The 20,974-nt window shown below is 36.0% G+C and overlaps 1 protein-coding gene across 2 annotated transcripts in view; it reads right to left on the bottom strand.

The window, feature by feature from the left end:
* Nucleotides 1–20,974, bottom strand: part of LOC111142170 (phosphatidylinositol-4-phosphate 3-kinase catalytic subunit type 2 gamma) — a 338,397-nt gene that overhangs the window by 94,250 nt on the left and 223,173 nt on the right. For both annotated transcript variants that reach the window (XM_022495171.1, XM_022495170.1), the window contains one exon: nucleotides 391–547. In XM_022495171.1, the coding sequence (XP_022350879.1) occupies nucleotides 391–547 (157 nt within the window). The remainder of the gene's footprint in view (nucleotides 1–390; nucleotides 548–20,974) is intronic.

The raw sequence follows: 20,974 nt of genomic DNA, 5'->3' as shown, positions 1-20,974 counted from the left end.
TCCTTAAGCACAATACAACTGATAGAATATTCTAAATTACTGTCCTTAATCTAGTATTTTTTAAAGTACTTTAGAAAACTCCTTAAGCACAATACAACTGATAGAATATTCTAAATTACTGTCCTTAATCTTTAATCAAAATATACCGAGATAACCTCTCAAGACATCAATTTTATTGTGAGTAGAAATGTTTGAGAAAATAACTGTGAACTAATGGAATGAATTATTAAGAAATGTGTTCATAAGTTATACAATGGTACTTTTAGTTTGTTCATTCCTTTCTGGTTTGAATAACTCTTTGGGGAATGCCAAGCCATTAGCAAAAATAGACTACTGAAAGAGAGACATAAATGAAGCTTATTATTTTTGTTGTTTCCCCAAGGGACTTACCATTTCTAACAGGTTCAAGAGCAGTTGACTGTGCCTTCTGACAATATTATAAGCTTGACAGCAAAGCTCCACAAAATCTTGGAAATGCTGTGGGTTTTTCCCACCCTCTGTAATAAAGTACTCCATCTCTGAAGTGAAAATAAAAGGCGCTCGGTCCCTACAAACCAAAAACAATAGCAACCATAAGCAGGAGGACAAATGGTAGGTAGAGCTCAATTAGGCAGTAACAGCAACTTATTTTCATTTGAATTTTTTATGTTATTTTCTCTCAGCTCTAAGGACTGGAACTACCTCCTTTATGGAAAAGCTGGAGAAACTTGCTAATTGTAGGCTTTGAATAGCTTAGCTGGGCTTCAACAGAGAAGGAAGAACAGGTTATTTTGCATAGATTCATAGGGTCTTAAATATTTAATTCCGAGTTATATGTGATGGAAATATTATCCATTAAAATTAATCTAAGGCCAATTAATAACAAAGGCAATTTTACAGAAACTATATTGCTAAATTGTTGCTAAATTTTAAAATAAGAGAACAGACTGTATATTTGACCTTATGTTGTTGTTTTTAAGTTTTTTTTTTTTTTCTTAAAAGATATTGACTCTTTAGGGAAAAGGTTTCAGGTAATATCTATGATATAGAATGACAAATTCTTTTAGAAGGCAATTTTTGAATAAACAAAGTTAAATTCACTGTCATATGCTTTGTAAGGGAAATAAAAGAAGGCTGTTTTTTCATTTCACACTAAGTTCAATAAAAATACTGATCAGAAAGAAGGAAATATGAGCAAACCAATGTGAATTGGTAGGTTAATAATATTGCCTCTTGTAGTTCCAAGGTTGAAGAAATAGGAAAACAAAGGACCAGAGTAATGATCCTGTTTTCTCTATTTTTGTCATTTCTTTCTCATGTTCTTTGAGACATGAAGAGACCCAAGATGAAACAAAAGCATTTCTAAGAGATTAGCAGAGGAAGGATTGGAAACACTTCTCTGTGATGCAAAAAACAATGATGAGACAAACCATGCTGATACTGATTTGACTTAAAGTCCTCTAGAAACATTTGAGATGGGAATACAGTTTTGGGTAAAACATTGTTTTTAAAAGTAAAGATTTTGGGGTGAATTGAAATAAAACATTTTAAAATTTGAGCCTAGCAGCCTAGATATAATTGAGGTTAGTCTAAGCAATAATTGAAAAAAGTCATGGAGTATTGAGAAAGCTGCTTTTTAAAAAATGATAATAATAAAAATGATTATGTTCTGTATTATTGGATGCTTAGCATTTGAATAAAAATATAATACAGTGGAAAATCTTGCTAATCTGATAGACCTCTTAGAATTGTGGATATTCAGGGACGCCTGGGTGGCTCAGTTGGTTAAGCGGCTGCCTTCGGCTCAGGTCGTGGTCCCAGCGTCCTGGGATTGAGTCCCACATCGGGCTCCTTGCTTGGCGGGGAGCCTGCTTCTCCCTCTGCCTCTGCCTGCCACTCTGCCTGTGCTCGTGCTCTCTCTCTCTCTCTCTCACAAAAAAATAAATAAAATCTTAAAAAAAAAAAAAAAAAGAATTGTGGATATTCAAATTGGAAAGCTACAACCCAGGCATTCTGTAGGTGATCTGGATCAGTAGAATCTGATTACAGGCAAGTATTTTAAGAAAGAAAGAAAATAAATAATGTACCTCTATTTGGTTGTGATTATTTTATTTATTTTAGTGATGCATGCTACCATAGACTGTCCAGAGGGGAAGCTGGTGTAATAATATATTCAATCACTCAGTCATTCTTTATATTCAATCACTCAGTCATTCTTTCATTCAACAAAATTTACTGAGCACTTAGATACTGAGGAATGTGTCTTAAGAATCAAGTCCAAATTTTAAAATGTTTGCCTCATATCCTTTTATTTTTGGCCTTCATTGATTTATCCAATTTATATGCTATGAATTTACTTTAAAGCCCTGTATTTTAGCCAAACTGGAAACAGAGCTATTGAAAACAGGAGATATACCATGGGTTCTAATCCTGGACCTGCTGTATCTCAATTCCTCCTCTCTGAGGTCGGTGAGTTAATACCCAGCTCTTAGAATTCCTGTGAAAATTACTAAAAAAAATGTACACGAATGCCTGACACATGGAGAGGCTACACACTTGGGAACTGCTCTGATTAAAAGCGCTATGCAGAGGGCACAGACTGTAGCTCTTGTCAGCCAGGTTTTCAATCGTGTTCTAGCACTTACTACCTTCTGTGATCCTGGGCAACTTACTTGTCCTCTCCATGTCTTAATTTCCTCCTCTGTAAAATAGAGACAAGGGCACTTGACTCTTAGGACTTGTGAGAAGATTAAGTGTGTTAAAGCATATAAAAGTATTAGAACACATAGTCTGGCACATAGTGAGCATTCAACAAATGTTAAATACTTATTTGTCCTCCAACTAATAAAAATAAATGGGTTCTCAGAGCTGAATCTTGTCATAACTAATTCTCCCTCTCTCTTTAAAAATGCTTAAATGTCCATCCTTCCTTCAAAGTTTAATTTACTCTCAGTAACTCCATGTAACCTCTTTGTATGCATAAACCCTTAAGTGGACTTTTGAATTTGGTAGCAGTCGAACTTCTGAAATAATTTTAAGAGAGTCTTAAATTGTATAACTTCCTGAAATTTTCTTTTCTAATGTGATATTCTTTTTTCTTCCATATGCTTGATCAAATGGATTTCCCTTGGAAAGTTGTTGTAATTATGCTCGAGTTCATGTGATAACATATTTCCTCCTTCCATGGTAAGCACCATTATAAATCAGATGAAGAAACAGCACAGCAGAAAGTCAAATACATTATAGAAACATTTCTAAATTGGAGAAAATATAAACTAATAGTAATATTGAAGGACCCAATCCTGGCTGTGTTTAAATATTTCCATAATCTAAATTTTCAGTGGGTCCAACAAAATAAAATGCTACATTTTTTTCTATATGACTTGCAGGACTCACTTCTGACCAATTTTTAAAATGACTTACACTAAAATTTTTCTGTAAATGGAAAGAGGCTGCACATGCAAAACAGAATCCTATCCCAACCATACAAGCTGTAAGAGTCATAGCTGGGATGTGCTTTATCAGTTCACTCAAATGCGAACCTAATCCGAGGTCGCAGAATTAATGTATTGGAGACTATATCTGAACTTTAAGCAATACTTACAAATCTGAGATATAAATTGGTTGTGGCAAGAAAACAGATTAGAAACTATTTGATCTCTTAGAGTCCATACTGTTACTGCATTCTGATTCATATGCTGACAACCTCTCACTTATAGCTTGTCAAATTTACCAGAAATTTCTTGTTTTGACTATCCTACTCTATTTCCAGATTAGTGGTTTTACTATTATTTGCCCAAGCCCTACCTGTTCTTGCTTCTGTACCTTTTACCTGTATTGTTTCCTGCTTCCGGCCATGTTTCTCTCTCTCTCTCTCTGTGTCTCCCACCTAATGCCCTAATTGTTTTCTAGTAAGTCTTCTCTAATTTACCTATCCTTTGCTGATTTCTCTCTTACTTTGCCTTCTCTTTTAATTTAGCCCTACAGTTAATCTATTTCATTCTTTATAGTCTCTAGTTGTCTTATGATTCTTCCCCCAAATGACCTGTATGATTTTCAAGGGGAGAGGCACTATTTTATATTTCCTTTATTTACTCTTAATGCCTCAAACAATATTTTGACAGTATTCTGCAATGGATGCAACAGCAAATATACATAGCTCATGCAGTGAAGAAGTTGGATAATTTAACATTTATGTGGGAAGGCCATTTGAACAATCTTATTTTATTATAATTCTGTCAAAGTTAATCTTTTTATTAACTTATAATTAGTCCTTCTCTCAAAGTATTATTCTGTAAAAATGCTAAGAATATTTTCTAGATGTCCAATATAAGTGAGAAGTGAGTAGTACTTTAAAAATGCATATATACTTGAGAAATTTAAGGATATTTCTGTTGCAAACAAATACTGATTATTAAGGAGACAAATAAATTCATTTGATATGGGAAATAGCAGAACAATTAATAATTTGCTGTTTGTTATTACTTATGCATAAACCCCTTGAACCATTCTGTTAATGTAATCTCCTTGGATAAACTCTCTAGAACACTAAGATCATCATCATTAAAAATGTATACATTGCCATTGCACTGAGGGTGCTTAAGTTTTCAGGATATGTCTCTCCATTAGGTCACTTTCATCTAGCCAGGGATGAATGGACCCAAAATGTTAGAGTACTATAGTTATTTATCAACAAATATTTATTGATCATCTACAATAGATATGTGTAAGGCTTATAGGTGAGGTTGAAGATTTTAAAAATAAACATCCTAAAAGCAATAAAAAATGTATTGATAATAATCAAAGTGTTTTGAAAAGGTCCCTCCAGCTGTAACGTGGAAAAGAATTTGGAACAGGGAAGATGTATGTGAGTAGATCAGACAAGAGACTTTGCAGAAGATTTTGATTAGATATGAGCATAGTTCAGATTAGGATTGTGGCATGCAGATACAGAGAAGTGGGTAGACAAAAAAAAATTTCAGTCAAAAACAAGAGGACTTCATACGGTTCAAAATGAATAGGAGAAGAGTGTTAGGAACAGGTTTAAATTTTTGGCTTGTATGTCAGGAAGACACAGTGCAACATTCAGAGTGGGTTCAGCTTTGAACGAGTTACCTTTGAGGTGTCTTTGAGACAGACAGGAGCAGATGGTAGTGAAGTATTGTGATCCTTATTTCCAGACCATAAAGAAAAGATCTAGCCTGGAGGTAAAATTTTGTGAGTTAAATTTCTACTTTGATTACCTAAGGACCTCAGGACACAAGAAACAATATGGTGGTGAATTCTCTGAGAGTTCTTTTTGCCATGTATACTCCAAACACAGAGCTCAAGAAGCTGGCAATCTGGAGATGCCAGTGGATGCAGACAAAAATAATTGCCAAGAAAAGCCTGCTCTTTCTAGCCGAAGGCCCAGGAAAGGGGTAGCCTAAGAGACAGACAATGTTTAGACAATAACCACTCTACTCCAGCCCAATAATGCAGGAAAAGAAAATATGTATAACTCCATTTCCCCCACCACACCAGTGAAGGCTCCAAGGCGATCCTATAACTCCATTCTCACCAAGTTGTAATGAGGGACCTCAGTCCCGTGTCTGTGAGTAAGGAATTTGTATTGGTGGAGGCGTTACAGGATTTCTTTTTCTTTAGTACCCTCAGTTCTTGGTCACACTGCTGTGAAGAATGAAAAGGTAGACCACAGGAAGAATGGCAGGCAGCAAAACGAAGTTTACTGAGTCATAGTTACTGAGTGATAGTACACAGCTCCCCAAGAGGGAGAGGACACGAGAGGGCCGCCACTGGAGTTCCTAAGTCTAGGGGTTTTTATGGGCTGGTTGGTGGGCTGTTTTGATCCGATTAACTCTCCCTGCGCCTGCCATCCAATCAGGTTTTTGTCATCCACCTATCATGTGGGAAAAGGTAGAGGGCTCCTTCCAGAGTGGTGTAAAATCCTTTTAAGGGTGGTTTCTTCTTAGTGCGGGAGCTTCTTGTCCCTGCCTGCCTTTCTTCTGACTATCCTGCATTAGAGGGGTAGACATATAGGTCATTTGAGTAGGATAAATAACAGAAATAAACTCACACAAATATGCCCAACTGATTTTTGGTGAAGGTGTGGAGGCAATCCAATGGAGAAAGGATATAGGCTTTTGATCAGGAGCAACCAGACATTCATAGGCAAAAAGACGGAAACCTCACACTTAATAAAAAAGTTAACTTTAAGTGGATTATAGACTTAAATATAAAATATAAAACTATAAAACTTACAGAAAAAATGTAGAAGAAAATCTTTGGGAATAGGGCTATGCAGAGAGTTTTTAAGAGAATAAAAAGACAAGTTACAGACTGGGAGACCATTTTTGCAGACCACATAGCCAGCAGAGGAGTGACACCTATAATCTATAAAGAAGTCTCAAAATATAACTGTAAAAATTAGAAAATCGGCAAAAGACATGAAAGGACAACAGAAGAGGATATGCAGATGGTAAATTAGCACATGAAAGAATGTTCCACATCAGCTATTAGGGGAATGCAAATTAAAAGCACAATGAGATAGCACTACGTATTTATCGGAATGGCTAACATAAAAAGTGAAGGACAATACCAAATGCTGGCAAGGATATGGAGAGAAACTGGATCACTCACACATGGATGGTGGAAATGTAAAATGTTATAGCTACTATGTGGGAAGACAACTTCATAGTTTCTTAAACAACGTGTAACTGATGTACAAAAGAAAGAATTCTTGAGATGTCTTCGGTGCAAAAAGACGGTTTTAATAAAGTACAGGGTCAGAACCTGTGGGCAGAAAGAGCTGGAATGGCCGATCATCTATTTTCAAGTTGGGAGGAGGCTTAGGGATAGTTTAAGTGTCTAAAGAACTTTGGAAACAAGGTTTCTAGTGCCTGGAGGGGGTTGGTTTTGGTAGGAAAAGGTCATTTATTACTGTCTAGGAAGACCTTAGTCATAAAGCCCTTCAGATGTATATCATTGGGCCATATGCTGGGGGGATAATTGCCAACATGCATCCTGGGGGGTAGAGAGAAAGGAAATTTCCAAAGAATTTTTATATGTTAAAGTAGACTTACAGGATCCTGGGGGATTGGGATAAATGTTAAGCTAAGATTGCGTTTTGCCCGTAGCAAAGTATTAACATCAAGGCAGCTGAGTTTCTAGAGGAATATCACTGCCTGTTTCAAGGACTTGTCAATGGGCTGTAAGTAGAATGGCAATTTAATTTAATTTTTCTTTTGCCTTTTTTTCTCACATCACATCTACCATACAACCCAATAATTATACTTTTGAAAACTTGTCTCAGAGAAATGAAAATTTATATTCCCACAAAAGCGTATACATGACTGTTCACAGTAGCTTTTTTTTTTTTTTTTAATTTTATTTATTTATCTGAGAGACAGAGCAAGAGCGGGTGGGGTGGGGAGCAGAGGAGAGGGGAAAGGGAGGAGCAGACACCCTACTTGTGCAGGGAGCCCTATGTGAGGCTTAATCCCGGGAACCTGAGATCATGACCTGAGCCGAAGGCAGACACTTAACCCGCTAAGCCACCCAGACACCCCCACAACAGCTTTATCTGTAATACTTAGTAACTGGAAATAATCCAGATGTCCTTCCATCAGTGAATAATTAAACAAACTGTGGTTTATCCATACTATGGACTATTATTTTTCAATAATAGGAACAAACTATTGATACACAGAACAGGTTAGGTGACTGTCCAGAGAATTATACTGTGTGAAAAAGCCAATCTCAAAAGATTACATACCATATGATTACATTTACATACTATTCTTGAAAAGACACAATTACAGAAATGGAGAACAAATTAGTGGTTTCTAGGAGATAAGAATGGAAGGGGGCAAGAGTGAGAGAAAAGTGGATATGACCAAAAAAGGGCAACAAAGAATACTAGGGGCTTTGAAACTCTTCTGCATCTGGACTATATCAATATCAATATCCTGGTTATGATATTATATTGTGATTTTATAAGATGTTACCGTTAGGGGGAACTGGCAAACTGTACATGGGATTTCTTTGTATTATTTCTTACCATTGAATGTGATTCTACAATTACCTCAAAACAAAAAGTTTAATTAAAATTTATATAAGTAATCTAGATATTGATATTGATAGAAGCCTTAGGTGTGGCTGATACGAGTTTGGTGGAGACTGCAAGGGGCTAAGAGAAGAGGGATAAGATGAGTCTTGTAGAATTTAACATTTAGTAGTGTAGTAAAAGGGAACCTCCTGTATTAACACTAAGAAGGGAAGAAAAACCAGAGGGATAACCTATTCCAGAAGGCAGGTGGAGAGGTATTTTGAGGAACAAGAAGTCAACACCATTGAAATCTGCTGATAAATTAGACAAAATGAGGAATGGATATTGTTGAATTAAATACTATGCAGGTCATTGGGGTTTTTTTTGTTGTTGTTTGTTTGTTTTGTTTTTAAAGATTTTATTTATTTGGGGCACCTGGGTTGCTCATTGGGTTAAAGCCTCTGCCTTCAGCTCAGGTCATGATCTCAGGGTCCCGGGATCAAGCCCCGCATCAGGCTCTCTGCTCAGCAGGGAACTTGCTTCCTCCTCTCTCTCTCTGGGCCTGCCTCTCTGCCAACTTGTAATCTCTGTCTGTCAAATAAATAAATAAAATCTTAAAAAATATATTTTATTTATTTATTTGACAGAGAGAGAGAGAGAGATCACAAATAGGCAGAGAGGTAGGCAGGGGGGGGGTAGCAGGCTCCCTGCTGAGCAGAGAGCCCGATGCGGGGCTTGATCCCAGGACCCTGAGATCATGACCTGAGCTGAAGGCAGAGGCTTAACCCACTGAGCCACCCAGGTGCCCCAGGTCATTGTTGATCTTACCATTTTTTTTTTTTTTTTTAAGATTTACTTATTTATTGAGAGAAAGAGAGAGAGAGAGTGCCGGCGGAGAGGATCTCTAGCAGACTCCCCTGCTGCCAATCCCAGGACCTTGAGATAGACCTGAGCTGAAATCAAGAGTCCATGACTCAACTGACAGAGCCACCCAGAAGCCCCTGATTTTATCATTTAATAAAGAATAAAGTCAGATTGAAGTGGTTATGGAATGAAAAGTAAGGAAAAGATGTCAAGAATTTAGACAACTCCTTCAGGAAGTTTATGATGAGCAAAGTAGCATGGAAATTGGGCATTTCATGCAAGGTTATTTAAGCTTTGGAGAGACCAGGATATTTAAAAAGATTATTTAAGAGGGAGAGGATAAATATGCAAGGAAAAATGAATTATTGATAGTATAATGTATGTTAGAAGGTGGGAGGGAAATGGCTCTAAAGCACAGATAGAGGGATTGGCTTTAGAGGGAAAAACAAATCTACTCTAACAAGAAAAAGAAGTTGATGTAATTTAGATGTAATTAAGTTTGTGAATTTTGTATTCAGTAGAAAAGCAGGCTCTGTTACCATTTCTATTTTCCCAAGAAAGTAGGAGTTGAGGTTGTCTATTTAAATAAAGTAGGGAGTGAAGGATAATGGGTAGGAGAGATACAAGGTTCATCCCACAAGGATAAAGTACAAATCCTCGTGGTGCATGAAACAGAGAAATGGACGCAGAAGCATTGTGGGCTGTGAGGACAGCCTATTTGAAAATGGGGACAATGTTTGCCTGTAGTCGTGGTGTTCTCTAGCAGCACTTGGCTGCTGTGGTGTAGAACAGAGAAAGATGAGTGGGTTATGGCACATGTTTATCTTCTGCCTTCACACTTTTATTCACAACACTCAGACTATTAAATATAGGCTTTGTTTTTTTTCTTTTCCCCACTAATTTAAGCTCTCATCCTTTCTTCAAAGTCATGCTATTGTTATACTTCCTCCTGAAATCTTCTCACTATCACTAGCCCTCCCAGTGGGGATTGCCCTATTCTAAAATATATTTTTAAGGAAAATGGACCAAGCATTCTAATTGTAATGGATGCCCTCTGAAATAAGTGAGGTGTTGTATCCTTAAAGTGAGTGGTCTTCCACTTATTGATTTATTCCTTGAACAAATACATACATACTTTAAAAATGAATGGTGTTCAATTTTAAAGTATGGAGCACATAAGCTATTTAAGGACACCATAATGCGCAGAAGTAACTTCCTCCGATGTGATTTATACAGTCTAGATAATAGCCCTGGACCTCATCCCAACAGCTCGGGGTGGTCTTTGGCCACCCAAAGTTCAATGAAACAGTTGCTGGTGGGCTTTGAAAACTAGAGTCACATCCCATAAACATTTAGCTATTCCTATTAGATGGCTCTTTTTAAAATGTAAAAAAAAAAAAAAAAAAACCAATTTAAAAGAGAATGACAATTGTGCCTGTCTTTTCACCCCTAAAAGAGGACACTGCCTATGGATGAAAGAGTGGCCCTGCTACTTTAACACGTGGTCTTAGTTTGTGAATGCTTCTCACAGTACAATCATCTTGCAACATATTTGACTATAGTTGTTAAAGATACAAATTTAATATATATCATGGCCATAAATGCAGGATAACTATGTCATCTGTTACTAACTAAAGAAACAGCCATCTGTCCCAATACTGGAGAGAAAACAGAGTGTGCTAGGATTATTGAGAAATGGGAGTATCAGTTTCCCACAGGGCATCTTCCCAAGGGTCCTACCACCTACTGCGCATGATTTTGGACAAGTTATAACCGCTAAAACTTCTCTCTTAGTTCTCGATCTGTGAATTAGAGAAAATAACAGCAGCTACCTCAAAGAGTTACTGTGAGGATTAATTAGGTAATGCAAACCAAGTATTTATGAAGCTTAAAAGGGTAATTTTGACTATTTCTTTTAAAATCTGATCCCCAATACCAGATGATGTAGCATCACACTAAGGAGTGCTTACTTTTTGCCACTCCTAGTGATAATCCAGAGCAATGTGAGAAAAGCTACCTATTTCAATACTGCTGATGGAGGCAGGGGATCTGAAGAATGAAATGGAAAGATAGAGAACTGTATGAAGGATTCATGGGCTCTGTGGACATTACTTCTTTTTTTTTATTATTTCTTCTTTTTATACTATAGTTCATCTAGTATTTACTTGAGCAACTGAGATGTCAGTAAATGGACATAAATTTTAGTCCTAAACTTTAGACTCAAGTGTTTGAATATGTGTTTGTACCCTGAATTGAAATGTGGAACTCAGAAATGAGGTACATTTTATTTTTATTATTGAAACTATTATTATTGATTTCGTGAATTTCAGATGGCTTTGCCCCCATGAAATATCATAGTAACATTAAAATATATTGTCTTAGAGATTTAAAAAATTGTAGATTCCCATCATAGTGAATGGTGATATTAGCATACCAATAAATGAATGCAGACAGAGTACACTGGGAACGTGTAAGCCTCTATTTTCCGGTATCACAAACGACCTACATTTCAGAGAACACATTTTGCTATCCAACAGAAACAACCCAAGTCTCTTGTCTAATATCCATGAGTTAATTGAGAAGGCAAATTTGGAATCTCCATTGGATAGGATAGAACCTTTATAATTAGACAGCACAGGAAACCTCCTATGTGCAATATAGAGAAAATATAAGGGTGCATGTACATTACAAAAAGAACATTTAACACCCCATGAGATCTCCAAGCTCTCAGCAATTATTAACTAAAGGGACTCTCACCAATAATCTGTTAAGTATAAAAAAATTTTTTTTTTTCTTCTCCTTGTCTAGACTCTTGTGGATGCACCGTGGGTCCACAGTTAGACTCTGAGAGGTCCCTGATCTTAAACTGCTTAGAAAATTTAGATACTGACTCTGGAGTTCCTGTCAGGCTCAGATACATTATCTTTCTTATTTGAAAAGAGTAGTTAAAACAGCTACCTCTTCAAAATGATCAGTCATACTTTCTTAAGTCTGGTATTTTGGGTGTGAGTTTATAGTAGGTCAGGATTTTATGAGGACAAGAAGAGACTGATCAGGTCAGCTCCTCTGAAATCTCATGTTTCCTCCCTTGAGTTTGAGTTCAAGAATAAGCATATAGTTATGCTTTGCATGAAATTCCAATGTATGCTTGGAACATATGCTAGTCTAGCTATGAGGAAAAGATTATCAATGCCATAATGCTTGTGTGAAATTGGATTGTGCCATCACATTTTAAATAAGATTAGGCTTTCAAATCAAGTTGGAAATAAAAATCAAGAATAGTCCAGGTTGGGGCGCCTGGGTGGCTCAGTGGGTTAAAGCCTCTGCCTTCGGCTCAGGTCATGATCCCAGGGTCCTGGGATCAAGCCCCGCATCGGGCTCTCTGCTCAGTGGGGAGCCTGCTTCCACCTCTCTCTCTCTGCCTGCCTCTCAGCCTACTTGTGATCTCTGTCTGTCAAATAAATAAATTAATTAAAAAAAAAAAAAGAATAGTCCAGGTTACCTCTGAAAACATTTAAATAGCCCACAATGTTACTATTTGCATGATCAAAATCTATGAATCATGCTTAAAATGGACATTTTATCTCTTACCAAGTTTAACACCATGAGTTAAAACTCTGTATGGAAGCAGGTACTCTGTCTTTAATTGAACACTAGATGAAGTTCTTACACTAGGTTCATGTTTAGGAGAAATGTGCAGCCTTTCTTTAATTTCTTTAAAAACTAGATTCAGACTCAGTACTATCAGATGCTTATACTGACAGTACATACCTTAGGCCAACTGAGGAGAGCATGCATGTCTTCTATGTCAATCATACTTTGTTCACAATTTGCTCAGACTCATCGAATGCATGTCTTCTATGTCAATCATACTTTGTTCACAATTTGTTCAGACTCATCGAATGCCAGAAGGCAGAATCCTCCCACTATTTTGTTTTCTCTCCCTCTCTTCTTCCCTCTCTCATTTTGTTCCTTTTATTCCCTCTTTCTCCTACACTTCATCCTTTCTTATCATCCCTCTCTCTTTTCATTTGAAAACTTAACAAGTCTCTCTTTGAAAAAAATTCATGGTTTTTTGTTTTGTTTTGTTTTGTTTTAACTGGAGGAACTGTTTTCTACATATATTGGGAGAGAGGTAAATATAAAAAAGGTTACTCAGAAGAAACCAGACAATAAAAAACCCAGTGGAATGATAAGTGGGATGGGAGAAGGAGAAATGATAGTCAGTAGATGAAAATGACAGAACAAACTTTTTCTGGAAATAAGTCTATGTGAGAGTACTTTGAACATCAAAGCACCATTCAGATGTTAGGTATAGTTTGCCTGGGACTGGCTTTGTGACTGGTGGAAGCCTTTGTGAAACTTATAGTATACCAATTTTTTTCAGTTATTTCATTGTGGTTGAATACACATTACATAAAATTTACCATCTCAACAATGTTTAAGTGTATAGTTCAGTGGTATTAAATATGTTCATAGCATTGTGCAACTACCGTCATCATCCATCTGCATTGTTCTTTTCATCTTATAAAACTGAAACACTATACCCATTAAACAATAACTCCACATTCCCCCCTCCACCCAGCAGCTGGCCACCACTATTTTGCTTTTTGTTTCTATAAATGTGATTACCCTAAGTACCTCATGTAAGTGAAATCATGCAGTATTTGTCTTTTTGTGACTGGTTTACTTCACTTAACATGTCCTCAAGGTTCATCCATGTTGTTGTATGTGTTAGAATTTCTTTCCTTTAAGGCTGAATAATATTATATTAAATGTATATGCCATGTTCCTCTTACCTGTTCATCTGTTGATGGACCTTTGGGTTGCTTCCCCATTTCAGTTATTGTGAATAATGCTGCTATAAGCATGAGTGTACAAAGATCTCTTTGAGACCCTGCTTTTAATTCTTTTCAGTAGAATTGCTGGATCTTATGGTAATTTTTTATAAATTTTTTGAGAAACACAGTATTTTTTGAGGCCATACTGTGTCCCATAGCAGTGGGATCATTTTACATTTCCACTAACATTGTACAGGAGGTCTAATTTCTTCTCATTTTCACCAAGACTTGTTTTCTGCTTTTTAATATTATCCATATTAATGGGTGTAAGGTAATGATTCAAATTTTGAGTCTCATTCCCAACTCCCACACGTAAACTGACCATTAAGTAAAAATCCCTTGGTAAATTTGTAGTTAGGATAACAGAATATGGCAGGTTCTTAATTTGATCTTCAGAAAAATTGTACTTTCTTAGGTCAAGAGAGGTAAATTTTAAGACATTTTTGTAGTGATCCTTCAATCAACCAAAATTGAGCCTCTGCTAAGTGTCAGGAACTAGCTAGATGCTTAAGATACAAAGATGCCCATAAGGCACTCACAGTTGGAGAAGTACTGGAAAATGTGCTTTTTTCAGATACTGCTTTCAGTAAAAAAAACCACAATGTTTATTAATAAACATTTGTGTGAATAACAGACCAATGAGACTCACCTAATTTTAGAGAACACTAAGATAGTAATTAAAGATCATTAATGCCTATATAGCATTTGGATTACAATGAATATTACATAAAACAAGAATGATTAGAGTAAGACAAAAAAAATCTTTTAATCTGCTAAGGGAGTTTGTTTGTTTGTTTGTTTTTCCCAAGGATGGTTTTAAATTAAGGGTATTTAGAATATAAACATTATAATACTCAAATTAGAAATTAAACAAAAAATTTACATCAGTGGTAACTAACTATTGAAGATAATGTCAAGATGATTATAGATACAGGGAATTTTTATGACTAATATTGAGATGAAAATTCTGGGATAAATTATATTTGGTGATGGGTGATCTATTGAGATAAAGTTTGAAGTGTATAAACCATGCTATAAGAAGATAGATACATAATATTTTAGTTATCTTCATGTAAATATTTGAATAGGAAAAAAAGAGTTGGAATTTTATTTTGTTTGTGTTCTGGAATGATTATTCATCTGTTTTAAATGGATTCATGTCTTCTGATATGGTGGCATATATTTAACTCACTTTTTTTTTTTTTTTTAGAAAAGAAAGAAAGCTCTTATTTGTGACATTCTGCAGCTTTCATGGTGTATATACTTTCACTACGGCTAATTTCAGGCTACCAAAGTGATGTCACTGAACATGGAGCTGAGAAGGAATACAGACAATATGCTCTTGCAAGCCAGCCCCCTTCCCTGGTGAAAAAAATCAAGCTAGCTTGATCAGGTCGAGGACACTTCTGCTTATGCCTGAAATTATATCAGAAGTCAAGAATGACTTGGTGAAATACCTTATAGTCTAAATAAACCTGGAGAATACTGCAATGTAGTAAACAAGATTGCAGCGCAATCTGTCAGTTAAGAAGCTTCAAATTCAGAGAACTTTAAGGACTAAAAAGTTCAACTCATGAGTTTCAGACTGCATACTTTAAAAAAAGCACCAAAATAAGATATTCAAATAATTTTAAACATAAAGACACAATAATCACCTAGAAATGCAGTCTCATTTCTTGTCACTTCATTTGAAGCACTTACACTACAGTTAATTAGAACATTTCTCGAGCCTTTACTCAATGCTAGACACTCTTCTAAGCACTTCACATGTATCAGTTAATCTTCAAAAAAATATGTTTCATAAAAAACTACATTGAATCACAGAGAAGCCATTTGTTCAAGGTCACATCATTAGTACACTGTAGTATGGAATTAACGAAAAAAATCATACAGTGTATCTCCAGGGTATCTAAGCTTAACCACCACATATACAACCTCTAAAATTAAAGACTTCATGCAAGTCTAGTATTACTGAAGCAAAAGACCACATAGATTGTGAAAATATAGTTTGGAAAAATACAAATATGAAACAATGAATTAGAAGAACAATAAACATCACCAATAAAAGGTCTTCCTTAATTTTTCCTCCTCTATAAGAGAAAGTCACCATCAAGAGATTACTGAGTTGAAATTTGCAGTTTATTATAAAGATAGCTTTCATGTAATGAAAAAATTGCAATGTAGAAATCATTGTTACAAGGGAAATTTGAGCGCAAAACTGTGGATGCATAATTTGTTAACCACTTTAATTTGAATTTTTGTGAGAGAAAATAAAGAAGATAATAATGAAGCAATATTTCAAAAGAAAAACCAGAAAAAACTTCAGAAAGTTGGTGAAATTCTTCATTGTTTCCATTGTAAGGATTAGCCAAATTTCCCCCAGAATCATTAAGGGATGCTAGGGCTGAATTGCCCTGTGGTTTAATCCACTGGTGTAAATCCTCTTTATCTAATCTCATAATTAAAACCATTAAGGAAGGATTGTTTGTTTATATACAGGATCTGAAATCCTTCATATTCATAGCTGAGATGACATTTCTTCTTCTCTCTTCAAAGCTAGAAAGTCTACAGGAAGCTCCAATTTGGTCTAAGCACGGGCTTTCCAGATTTCTGGTAAAATGAATTCAGGAGAATGGTTCAGGGACATCTGGGCAAGAATTCCAAATGAAAGTGTTGCTGGGCTAACTCGATATAATCCAAGAATCAGGAGAGCCAATGTCTATGAACATTTTCTAAACAGAATCACATAAATGTTTTAGTGTGAGATGTTCCGGAATGGTGATGTAAGCATGAATATTAAAGGGCAATGGTTCAGCAAGAAATCAGTTTCTTTCTCAAGATCCTGCTTGTAAGGAAAACATCACCTCATTATTCTTCCTTTTAAAGAAACCAAAGATCAAAAGAAAATCTATCCCCAGATATACTACAATTGGTTCTGCTCTGTTGGTCTGCTAATTTCCATTATTAAGTTCTGTAACCTTGGCTGAAGGCTGTATCTACATTAGAGAGGGTCTTATGTGCGTACGTGATTTCTTTTTTGCCAACCCATAAACCATCCCCAACTTTAAACTACGACTCTTTATGTGCAGTTGAGCAATGATCAAGGCAAGTGGATTATGAAGTGAAATTACTTGATATGTGTTAGTAATCCTTTGTAAACCTAAAAAGTTATACAAATACTTTCCTCCTCCATGTGTTTAAGGAGTAGATAGTAGTAGAAACACATGTGTCTGGGATACATATACTTTCTGGGATACATGTAATTATGTTAAGGAGTATGATCCTGGATATTACTGGTTATTACTAGAGCATTATATGGCCTTGCTAGACTGTTAGAGAGTAGGATAGTTCTAGGGCATGATTTACATGCCTGGCTTTGTACATTATGGGCAGGTTATTAATATGTCTAGTGGGTGTTTAAAAGAAGTTAGGTGAAGCTAGACATTTCTCTAAAGTTCAGGTCTGGGGAGCCTGAGTGGCTCGGTTGTTAAGCATCTACCTTCAACTCAGGTCATGAACCTGGGATCCTGGGATCAAGCCCCACATCTAGCTCCCTGCTCAGCAGGAAGCCTGCTTCTCCCTCTCCCATTCCCCATGCTTGTGCTCCCTCTCTTACTGTGTCTCTTCCGATCAAATAAAAAATTAAAATCTTTAAAGAAACAGATAAAGATCAGGTCTATAATGTAAAAAAGGTAGTAAAAATAAGAATGTTCATGTGTCATGGGGAATACAGAAGTTTGATTTATAAGAAGCCTATTGTCAACCTAGCAACCATTAACAACAACCAATGGTCCTAGGACAGAAGTAGTCAGCTATCTTATGAAACAGCATTCAAATGAACTCTTGACACAGCCAAAAGAGACTTGGAAGAAAATTGTTAGAATACAAATTCAGAAGTAACAGTTTCAAGACAGAAATCCAAGGGGACATTGCTAATGAGTCTTAGATAGCCACTGGCGGAGATAAAATCTTACAAATAATAATCCAAATGGATCATTGTGCTGCAGCTGGCCCCCTTAACTGGTGAACAATAATCAATAATCTCAAAGGAAGACAGTGTTAACTTCATTTTTGTTCATCGAATCAATAATTATTGAATGATTGAAGGCCTATGAATGGTTTATTACCTGAAAAGCAATATTAAGAACCTACTATCAGTGAGGATCTGTGCTGGGTACATTTTCATGCACCTCAGACATTGCACAAAAAGAGATTTAAAATTGCCATAAGAGGACCTGAATAGACGTTTTTCCAAATAACACATACAAACAGCCAACAGATATATGTAAAGATGCTGCATATCACAGATGATCAGGGAAATGCAAATCAAAACCACAATGAGATACCACCTTACAGCTGTTAGAAAAACTCGTACCAAAAAGCAAGAAGTAACAAATGTTGGTGAGGATATGGAGAAAACAAAACTCTTGTGCTGTTGGTGGGAATGTAAATTGGTCCAGTCACTATGGAAAGCAGCATGAGGGTTCCTCAAAAAACTAAAAACAGAAGTACCATACAATCCAGTAATTCCACTTCTGAGTATTTACATGAAGAAAATGAAAAGATTAATTTGAAAAAATATATGCACCCCTATGTTTATGTTCATCAATAGATGAATGGATAAAGATGTGGCATATATACGCAATGGAATATTACTCAGCCATAAAAAAGAAAGAAGTCTTGCTATCATGACAGCATGAATGGATCCATAAGGTATCATGCTAGGTGAAATAAATCAGACAGAGAAAGACAAATATCATATGATTTCACTTATGTAAGTGGAATCTGAAAAACAAAACAAAACAAAACAAACAAACAAACAAACAAAAAAAACAGAGACAAATTCATAAATACCCAGAACTGGTAGTTGCCAGAAGTGAGGGCAGTAGGAGATAGCAAAATAGATGAAAGGCATTTATAGGTACAAGCTTCCAGTTATAAAATAAATAAGTCAGAGGGATAAAATGTACAGCATAGGGAATATATATATATACACATATACCTATTATATGATAACACTGTGATAACTGTGGGGTGACAGATGGTGACATTTGTGGTGAATATTTTGTAATATATAGAATTGCTGAATCACTATGCTGTACACCTGAAACTAATATAATATTATATGTCAAAAAACTGCCAAATGTAGAAGCAGCAGCAGCTGTTGTAATATTAATAAACAAATTTGGCTCTACCTTTTCTATAGAGCCTGGGACATATCTCCATTACAGCACTTACCATATTGTTCAGTAACTTGTTTTTTTTTTTTAAGATTTTATTTATTTGACAGACAGAGATCACAAGTAGGCAGAGAAACAGGGGGTGGGGGATGGGTAACCAGCCTCCCTGCTGAGCAGAAAGCCCAATGTGGGGCTCCATCCCAGGACCCCGAGATCATGACCTGAGCCGAAGGCAAAGGCTTTAACCCACTGAGCCACTCAGGCACCCCAGTAACTTGTTCTTTACTTTATATGTCTCCCTTAACTTTTTCTGTAGGAATGAAAATATTTTTATATATATATTTTTAACCACCACTGTGGTCAACACTATTGCTGGTTAAATAAATAAGGGTTAACTCACATTTTCAGTGGACCATACAGCAAAAAAACCAAAGATGTCAAAATTGTAATCTAATCTTTAAATTTCTGGGAAAGAGTGGATTTTAGAGAAAACACGTTACATAAGTAAATTATGTCTATGTTCATGTACGTTAGTTAACATTTATCTTTCATAAACTAGGTATCCTGCCTCTATGGATGTTCTAAAAGTCCGTACAACTCTCTATCTGCCCTCTCTACATTTTACAGTGATTATTCATGTTTTTGTCTTCTAGTCTAGTTTTTGTCTTCTAGTATTCTAAGAGCAAACCCCATTGAGGTGGTAAATGTGGACTATTACACTTTGTGTCCCCAAGGTTATTACAGTCCTCAGCAAACGGACAATCCTGAGTAGATTTTTAAGGAATGAATGCAGATGTGGTGAATTTTCTCAATGTAGTCAGTATAGAAGAAGGCAGTGTATTGGGAAGAATAACAAGTGAAGTGATTCCATTTGTATGTCTCTACAAAATAGGAAAAATCATATTATGTAGTTTATGCTGACATTTTAATACGGATAATGGCCATCTAATGAAAGTTCATCGTGCTATCTTGTAGAAGACATTATTTCTTCTATGGGGGAGCTGCTTTTAGCTAAAAGTTACTGATTACACTTTAGAATGGTTTGATTCCATTTCTACTTTCAGGTGAAGTATTTTTTTAAAGCAAGGGACTTTTAGTCTTAAACTTTGGGTTTCCTTGCCCCAGTACAAATAAAAGAAAACAAAAACTTACTCATCCATCAGTTCTTTTTGAGTTCAGTAAATGATAAAATTATTTATTAAGACTAAAAATCCAGGAGTCATCCTTGAGTGTTTTCCTTTCTTCTCCTACCTGCTAAGCCCCTCCCCCAGCCCATTAATCATGCCAAGTGTCCAAGTGATTAGCAGGTCCTATGACTCTGACTCCAAAATAAATTCTCAATCTGTCAGTTTTTACCACTTCCTTTCCATTAAGGTCTTGCCCTAATCATTGTAGTAGACTCCTATCTTGTCTCATTACTTCACAGGACAGCAGGAAAGAGTTTTGAAATCCATCAACGGCTTGCCCCGAACCCTGCTATTTTTGGTGCTCTCTCTTCCTAGAATACTATCCTCACAGATTTCCACAAGGTGAATCATTAATTATACAGTTGTGTCCCATCTCTTCCTAGAGGCCTCTTTAAAATAGCATCCCTGCTCCAGTAACTCTCTATTCCATTTCTTTGCTTTAGTTTATTATTAAGAAATTAAACTCCTCTTTTCCTCGTATCATTTCTTTGCATGTTAACTTGTTTAATGTGTGTCATCTCTACTAGAAAGAGATCAGGGTTTGTGTCTGCCTTGTTTACAGTTATAGCCTCAGAGCTTTGAATGGTAGTTACTCACTAGGTATTTTTGGAATTCTTCAATGTGATCTCAGTGTAGGAAATGTGCTAGTTTTATGATATGTAGACCAGGGGTGGTGATTGCTATGGGCAATATACCAGATGTATTGAGACCATGAATTCATGCCTCATTGTCCATTCAAGGTTTATAAAAAAATGAAAATATTATATTTCAGACAATTCAGCCTAGAATAGGATTAGTGTCTCATGAGAGAAGTTCACTAACAATTTGAGGAAACCTAATTTATTCCATTAACAATCTATGGAAAAAATATTTCCT

The sequence above is a fragment of the Enhydra lutris genome, unplaced genomic scaffold (assembly GCF_002288905.1).
Source record: "Enhydra lutris kenyoni isolate GAN:26980312 unplaced genomic scaffold, ASM228890v2 scaffoldscaffold7, whole genome shotgun sequence".
NCBI lineage: Eukaryota > Metazoa > Chordata > Mammalia > Carnivora > Mustelidae > Enhydra > Enhydra lutris.
This window is presented reverse-complemented; position numbering and strand designations above follow the sequence as displayed.